Below are 8,671 nucleotides of genomic sequence, written 5' to 3'. Positions count from 1 at the left end.
AGGAGACTGTGAGCAGGCCATCTGGAATCAGGAGACTGTGAGCAGGCCATATGGAATCAGGAGACCGTGAGCAGGCCATCTAGAATCAGGAGACTGTGAGCAGGCCATCTGGAATCAGGAGACCGTGAGCAGGCCTTCTGGAATCAGGAGACCATGAGCAGGCCATCTGGAATCAGGAGACCGTGAGCAGGCCATCTGGAATCAGGAGACTATGAGCAGGCCATCTGGAATCAGGAGACTATGAGCAGGCCATCTGGAATCCACCGAGCAGGCCATCTGGAATTAGGAGACTATGAGCAAGCCATCTGGAATCAGGAGACCATGAGCAGGCCATCTGGAATCAGGAGACTATGAGCAGGCCATCTGGAATCAGGAGACTATGAGCAGGCCATCTGGAATCCACCGAGCAGGTCATCTGGAATTAGGAGACTATGAGCAGGCCATCTGGAATCAGGAGACCATGAGCAGGCCATCTGGAATCAGGAGACTATGAGCAGGCCATCTGGAATCAGGAGACTGTGAGCAGGCCATCTGGAATCAGGAGACCGTGGCAGGCCATCTGGAAACCACCGAGCAGGATATCTAGAAAACCTGGACATTTTGGTAAAGTTAACAGAATTGATCCACCCTACAGTCACAACCATGTGAAGTGATTGAGAGTTGTTTGAAAGGCCCAAGTCAGACCGCCTTAACTATAGACTCTTAATTATCCAGCTCAGACGTCAATCTGCTTCAAGCAAACGCTGTCGTGTGAATTACCTGCTGTCCCTCCCAGTCCTCTAGCTACACTCTATTTATACACTGTCCCTGCACTTACATAATAGAGGATAGCTGGGAGGATAACGCTGTGTGTGTGTGTGTGTGTGTGTGTGTGTGTGTGTGTGGTTCCTCCAGGATCACGCGGTTACTGATAGAGCAGGACGGAGAACAGTGGAGAGAGAAACTACCTGAGATCCCTCTGGTCCCACTATCAGCTCAGCAGCACCGCAGGGAGGAACCACCCAGCGCTGAAGTCCTACAGGCCAGAGCAGAGAAGGCCAAGCAGCACGCAGGTAGGGCTCTCACTCAGCCGAGTCCACACTCTTAGAACAAAAGGGTTCCAAAGGGTTCTTTGGCTGTCCCCATAGGAGAACCCTATTTGGTTCCAGGTAGAACTCTGTTGGGTTCCATGTAGAACCCTTTTTGGTTCCAGGTAGAACTCTGTTGGGTTCCAGGTAGAACTCTGTTGGGTTCCATGTAGAACCCTTTTTGGTTCCAGGTAGAACTCTGTTGGGTTCCATGTAGAACACTTTTTGGTTCCAGGTAGAACTCTGTTGGGTTCCATGTAGAACCCTTTTTGGTTCCAGGTAGAACTCTTTAGGGTTCCATGTAGAACTCTCTGGGGAAAGGGTTCTACCTGGAACCAAAAGGGTTCTACCTGGAACCAAAAGTGTTCTACCTGGAACCAAAAAGGGTTCGTCAAAGGGTTCTCCTATTGGGACCGCTGAAGAACTCTTTTAGGTTCTAGATAGCACCTATTTTGCTAAGCGTGTAGTCACCCAGAAGCTAATCAGTGTCCGCTGACCAGCCGTTTCCTCTGTCACAAGAGACTACATTCAGCCTGACTCACAGCATGAGTCCAGAATGACCCCCTACTCGCTATGTTGTTCACAAATTCTGACCAGAGCCCATAGCACCCTATTCCCTATATAGTGCACTACCTTTGGCCAGAGCCCAGGGTTAAACGCAGTGCAATAGGGTGGTATTTTCTGTTCAGCAAGCATCATTATCATTCCTCATCCTCTTTCTGCTGTGAGCTGGAACCTTCAAAGGTCTTATAGACTACTGCAGCAGTAGAGACTGGAGACACTGTCTGTTAGAGGACTGAAGGGGGACATACTGTCTGTTAGAGGACTGGAGGGGGACATACTGTCTGCTAGAGGACTGGAGGGGGACATACTGTCTGCTAGAGGACTGAAGGGGGACATACTGTCTGTTAGAGGACTGGAGGTGGACATACTGTCTGTTAGAGGACTGAAGGGGGACTAGTGGAACAGAGACAGGAGACACTGTCTGCTAGAGGACTGAAGGGGGAGACACTGTCTGTTAGAGGACTGAAGGGGGAGACACTGTCTGTTAGAGGACTGGGGGGGACATACTGTCTGTTAGAGGACTGGAGGGGGACATACTGTCTGTTAGAGGACTGGAGGGGGACATACTGTCTGCTAGAGGACTGGAGGGGGACATACTGTCTGTTAGAGGACTGGAGGGGGAGACACTGTCTGTTAGAGGACTGGAGGGGGAGACACTGTCTGTTAGAGGACTGGAGGGGGAGACACTGTCTGTTAGAGGACTGGAGGGGGAGACACTGTCTGTTAGAGGACTGGAGGGGGAGACACTGTCTGTTAGAGGACTGGAGGGGGAGACACTGTCTGTTAGAGGACTGGAGGGGGAGACACTGTCAGTTAGAGGACTGGAGGGGGACATACTGTCTGGTAGAGGACTGGAGGGGGACTAGTGGAACAGAGAGAGGAGACATACTGTCTGCTAGAGGACTGAATGGGGACTAGTGGAACAGACAGAGGAGACATACTGTCTGGTAGAGGACTGGAGGGGGACTAGTGGAAGAGAGAGAGGAGACATACTGTCTGCTAGAAGACTGAATGGGGACTAGTGGAACAGACAGAGGAGACATACTGTCTGCTAGAGGACTGAAGGGGGACATACTGTCTGCTAGAGGACTGGAGGGGGACTAGTGGAACAGAGAGAGGAGACATACTGTCTGCTAGAGGACTGAAGGGGGACATACTGTTTGCTGCTGGAGCCCCTTCCCCCTAGCCTTATACCGTAGCCCCTCCCCCCTAACCCTATACCCTTCCCCCTAGCCCCTCCTCCCTCGCCCTATACCCTAGCCCCTCCAACCTAGCCCCTCCCCCTAACCCTATACCCTAGCCCTCTTTCCCTAGCCTTATACTCTAGCCCTATACCCTAGCCCCTCCCCCCTAGCCCTACCCCCCCCCTACTCTCTTCCTTCCCTAGCCTTATCCCATAGCCCCTCTCCCCTAGCCCTACTCTCCCTAGCCCTTAGCCTTATCCCCAAGCCCCTCTCCCCTAGCCTTATCCCCTAGCCCCTCTCCCCTAGCCTTATCCCCTAGCCCCTCTCCCCTAGCCCTACTCTCCCTAGCCCTTCCCCTCCAGCCATAGCCCCTCCCCCTAGCCTTATCCCCTAGACCCTCTCCCCTAGCCTTATCCCCTAGCCATATACCCCTCTCCCCTAGCCCCAGTCCCAGTCCTAGTCTCAGTCTTATCCTTAGCACCAGTCCTAGCCTCAGCCCTATACCCTAGCCCCAGCCCCATACCCTAGCCCCAGCCCTATACCCTAGCCCCAGCCCTATACCCTAGCCCCAGCCCTATACCCTAGCCCCAGCCCTATACCCTAGCCCCAGCCTCAGCCCTATAACCAAGCCCCAGCCCTAGCCCCAGCCTCAGCCCTATACCCTAGCCCCAGCCCTCCTATACCCTAGCCCCAGCCCTATATCCTAGCCCCAGCCTCAGCCCTATCTATACCCTAGCCCCAGCCTCAGCCCTATACCCTAGCCCCAGCCTCAGCCCTATACCCTAGCCCCAGCCTCAGCCCTATACCCCAGCCCTATACCCAAACCCTAGCTCTAGCCTCAGCCCTATACCCAAGCCCTATACCCTAGCCCCAGCCCTATACCCTAGCCCCAGCCTCAGCCTTATACCCCAGCCTCAGCCCTATACCCTAGCCCCAGCCCTATACCCTAGCCCTATACCCTAGCCCCAGCCCTATACCCTACACCCTAGCCCCAGCCCTGTACCCTAGCCCCAGCCTCAGCCCTATACCCAAGCCCCAGCCCTATACCCAAGCCCTAGCCCCAGCCTCAGCCCTATACCCAAGCCCTAGCCCCAGCCTCAGCCCTATACCCAGCCTCAGCCCTAGCCCTGTACCCAAGCCCTAGCCCCAGCCCCAGCCCTGTATCCTAGCCCCAGCCTCAGCCCTATACCCCAGCATCAGCCCTATCTATACCCTAGCCTCAGCTCTATACCCCAGCCTCAGCCCTATACCCTAGCCCTATACCCTAGCCCCAGCCTCAGCCCTATACCCTAGCCTCAGCCCTATACCCTAGCCCCAGTCCCAGCCCTAGCCTCAGCCCTATACCCTATAACCAAGCCCCAGCCCTATACCCTAGCCCCTGCCTCAGCCCTATACCCTAGCCCCAGCCCTATACCCTAGCCCCAGCCTCAGCCCTATACCCTAGCCCCTGCCCCAGCCCTATAACCAAGCCCCAGCCCTATACCCTAGCCCCAGCCCTATACCCTAGCCCCAGCCCTATACCCTAGCCCCAGACCTATACCCTAGCCCCAGCCCTATACCCTAGCCCTATACCCTAGCCCCAGCCCCAGTCCTATACCCCAGCCCTATACCCTAGCCCCTGCCCCAGCCCTATACCCTATAACCAAGCCCCAGCCCTATACCCTAGCCCCTGCCTCAGCCCTATACCCTAGCCCCAGCCCTATACCCTAGACCCAGCCCTATACCCTAGCCTCAGCCCTATACCCTAGCCCCAGCCCCAGTCCTATACCCTAGCCCTATACCCCAGCCCCAGTCCTATACCCTAGCCCCAGTCCCAGCCCCAGTTCCAGTCACAGCCCCAGTCCTAGCTCCAGCCCCAGTCCTAGCCCCAGTCCTAGCCCCAGTCTCAGCCCTATACCCTAGCCCCAGTCCTAGCACCAGTCTCAGCCCTATACCCTAGCCCTAGCCCCAGCCCTATACCCTCGCCCCAGTTCTAGCCCCAGCCCTAGCCCCAGTCCTAGCCCCAGTCCTATACCCTAGCCCCAGTCCTATACCCTAGCCCCAGCCTCAGCCCCAGTCCTATACCCCAGTCCTAAACCCTAGCCCCAGCCCCAGTCTCAGGGCCGTGCTGCAGCCAACCATAATTTATGTTTTAACTGTGATGAATGGAAGAAGGGAGCGGGCAGCTTTTTCCCAGAACACCCCAGTGGTCTAATTGATTAGCTGTCCGTTATCACATGAATGACTGCTGATTCAACCTGTTTTCACCCTGGATTTTAAAGGACAAAATTACCACTCACTTATTCTTGTGAAATACGATTCTTACAACAACAAAAACCTAAAATTTTTGTCAAGTTACTCAGTATGATGTCACACATTTCCTCAACCAACACCGTTTCTTCCTTTGCCTGCAGCTCAAAAAGCAGAAGTCTGTTTCAATTCGCTGAAACAAGAAGGAAATGAGTTTGTGAAGAAAGGTCAGTTCCAGGAGGCTCTGAGGACGTACAGCGAATGCCTTAAGCTGAAGCCAGAGGAATGTCCCATCTACACCAACCGGTAAGGACCGTGTCTCCTTCATCCTAACAGGCACAGTAATGTTCAGTGGCATTCGGGAAGTATTCAAACACCTTGACGTTTTCCACATTTTGTTACGTTACAGCCTTCTTCTGAAACGGATTAACTTGGTTTCCCCACCCCCCCCTTATTCTGAAACTGATTAACTTGGTTTCCCCACCCCCCCCTTATTCTGAAACTGATTAACTTGGTTTCCCCACCCCCCCCCTTATTCTGAAACTGATTAACTTGGTTTCCCCCCCCCCCTTATTCTGAAACTGATTAACTTGGTTTCCCCACCCCCCCCTTATTCTGAAACTGATTAACTTGGTTTCCCCACCCCCCCCCCCCTCTTCTTCTGAAACTGATTAACTTGGTTTCCCCACCCCCCCCTCTTCTTCTGAAACTGATTAACTTGGTTTCCCCACCCCCCCCCCCCTTCTTCTGAAACTGATTAACTTGGTTTCCCCACCCCCCCCTCTTCTTCTGAAACTGATTAACTTGGTTTCCCCACCCCCCCTCTTCTTCTGAAACTGATTAACTTGGTTTCCCCACCCCCCCTCTTCTTCTGAAACTGATTAACTTGGTTTCCCCACCCCCCCTCTTCTTCTGAAACTGATTAACTTGGTTTCCCCACCCCCCCTCTTCTTCTGAAACTGATTAACTTGGTTTCCCCACCCCCCCCTCTTCTTCTGAAACTGATTAACTTGGTTTCCCCACCCCCCCTCTTCTTCTGAAACGGATTAACTTGGTTTCCCCCCCCCCCTCTTCTTCTGAAACTGATTAACTTGGTTTCCCCACCCCCCCTCTTCTTCTGAAACTGATTAACTTGGTTTCCCCACCCCCCCTCTTATTCTGAAACTGATTAACTTGGTTTCCCCACCCCCCCTCTTCTTCTGAAACTGATTAACTTGGTTTCCCCACCCCCTCTCTTCTTCTGAAACGGATTAACTTGGTTCCCCCCCCCCCCCCCCCCTCTTCTTCTGAAACGGATTAACTTGGTTTCCCCACCCCCCCCTTATTCTGAAACTGATTAACTTGGTTTCCCCACCCCCCCTCTTCAATCTGCACACAATACCCCATAATGACATCACAATACCCCATAATAACATCACAATACCACATAATAACATCACAATACCCCATAATAACATCACAATACCCCATAATAACATCACAATACCACATAATAACATCACAATATCCCATAATAACATCACAATACCCCATAATAACATCACAATACCCCATAATGACATCACAATACCCCAATACCCCATAATGACATCACAATACCCCATAATGACATCACAACACCCCATAATGACATCACAATACCCCATAATGACATCACAATACCCCATAATGACATCACAATACCCCATAATAACATCACAATACCCCATAATGACATCACAATAACCCATAATAACATCACAATACCCCATAATAACATCACAATACCCCATAATGACATCACAATACCCCATAATGACATCACAATACCCCATAATGACATCACAATACCCCATAATGACATCACAATACCCCATAACGACATCACAATACCCCATAACGACATCACAATACCCCATAATGACATCACAATACCCCATAATGACATCACAATACCCCATAATGACATCACAATACCCCATAATAACATCACAATACCCCATAATAACATCACAATACCCCATAATGACATCACAATACCCCATAATGACATCACAATACCCCATAATGACATCATAATACCCCATAATGACATCACAATACCCCATAATGACATCACAATACCCCATAATGACATCACAATACCCCATAATGACATCACAATACCCCATAATGACATCACAATACCCCATAATGACAAAGCAAAAACAGGTTTTAGATTTTTTTTTTACAAATAATAAGACAAAATAAAATATCACATTTACTTAAGTATTCAGACCCTTTACTCAGTACTTTGTTGAAGCACCTTTGGCAGCGATTACAGCCTCAGGTCTTCTTGGGTATGATGCTACAAGCTTGGCACACATTTTTCACTGCAGATCCTCTCCAGCTCTGTCAGGTTGGATGGGGAGCGTCGCTGCACAACTATTTTCAGGTCTCTCCATTGATGTTCGATCGGGTTCAAGTCTGGGCTCTGATGCTGCCACCACCATGCTTCACCGTAGAGATGCTGCCAGGTTTCCTCCAGATGTGACGCTTGGCATTCAGGCCAAAGAGTTCAATCTTGGTTTCATCAGGCCAGAGAATCTTGTTTCTCATGGTCTTGAGAGTCCTTTAGGTGCCTTTTGGCAAACTCCAAGTGGGCTGTCATGTTCCTTTTACTGAGGAGTGGCTTCCTTCTGGTCACTCTACCGTAAAGGCCTGATTGGTGGAGTGATGTAGAGTTGGTTGTCCTTCTTGAAGATTCTCCCATCTCCACAGAAGAACTCTGGAGCTCTGTCAGGGTGACCCTTCTCCCTGATTGCTCAGTTTGGCTGTGCGGCCAGCTCTAGGAAGAGTCTTGATGGTTCCAAACTCCTTCCATTTAAGAATGGAGGCCATTTTGTTCTTGGGGACCTTCAATGCTGCAGAAATGTTTTGGTATCCTTCCCCAGATCTGTGCCTCGACACAATCCTGTCTCGGAGCTCTACGGACAATTCCTTCGACCTCATGGCTTGGTTTTTACTCTGACATGCACTGTCAACTGTGGGACCTTATATAGACAGGTGTGTGCCTTTCCAAATCATGTCCAATCAATTGAATTTACCACAGGTGGACTCCAATCAAGTTGTAGAAACATCTCAAGGATGATCAATGGAAACAAAATGCACCTGAGCTCAATTGAGTCTCATAGCAAAGGGTCTGAAAACTTATGTAAATAAGGTAATTCTGTTTTTCTATGTTTCATAACCTGTTTTCGCTTTGTCATTATGGGGTATTGTGATGTCATTATGGGGTATTGTGATGTCATTATGGGGTATTGTGATGTCATTATGGGGTATTGTGATGTTATTATGGGGTATTGTGATGTCATTATGGGGTATTGTGTGTAGATTGATGAGGAATTGTTTTTATTTGGTCTAGTTTAGAATAAGGCTGTTATGTAACAACATGTGGGAAAAGGGGAAGGGTTCTGAACACATTCCTAATGCACTGAATGTGATGGGAACAGAACCCCGGTCTGTGTAACCAGTTAGAACAGAACCCCGGTCTGTGTGACCAGTGGGAACAGAACCCCGGTCTGTGTAACCAGTGGGAACAGAACCCCGGTCTGTGTGACCAGTGGGAACAGAACCCCGGTCTGTGTGACCAGTGGGAACAGAACCCCG

The 8,671-nt window shown here is 50.7% G+C and overlaps 1 protein-coding gene across 1 annotated transcript in view; it reads left to right on the top strand.

The window, feature by feature from the left end:
• LOC139395231 (sperm-associated antigen 1-like) overlaps positions 1–8,671 on the top strand; it is a 59,149-nt gene that overhangs the window by 35,732 nt on the left and 14,746 nt on the right. The window contains exons 14-15 of the mRNA XM_071142879.1: positions 895–1,052; positions 5,209–5,350. Of these exons, the coding sequence (XP_070998980.1) occupies positions 895–1,052; positions 5,209–5,350 (300 nt within the window). The remainder of the gene's footprint in view (positions 1–894; positions 1,053–5,208; positions 5,351–8,671) is intronic.

Source organism: Oncorhynchus clarkii, unplaced genomic scaffold, assembly GCF_045791955.1.
Source record: "Oncorhynchus clarkii lewisi isolate Uvic-CL-2024 unplaced genomic scaffold, UVic_Ocla_1.0 unplaced_contig_13799_pilon_pilon, whole genome shotgun sequence".
In the NCBI taxonomy this organism is placed as follows: Eukaryota; Metazoa; Chordata; class Actinopteri; order Salmoniformes; family Salmonidae; genus Oncorhynchus; species Oncorhynchus clarkii.
Note: the sequence above shows the minus strand (reverse complement) of the source record. Positions and strands in the feature narration are given on the sequence as shown.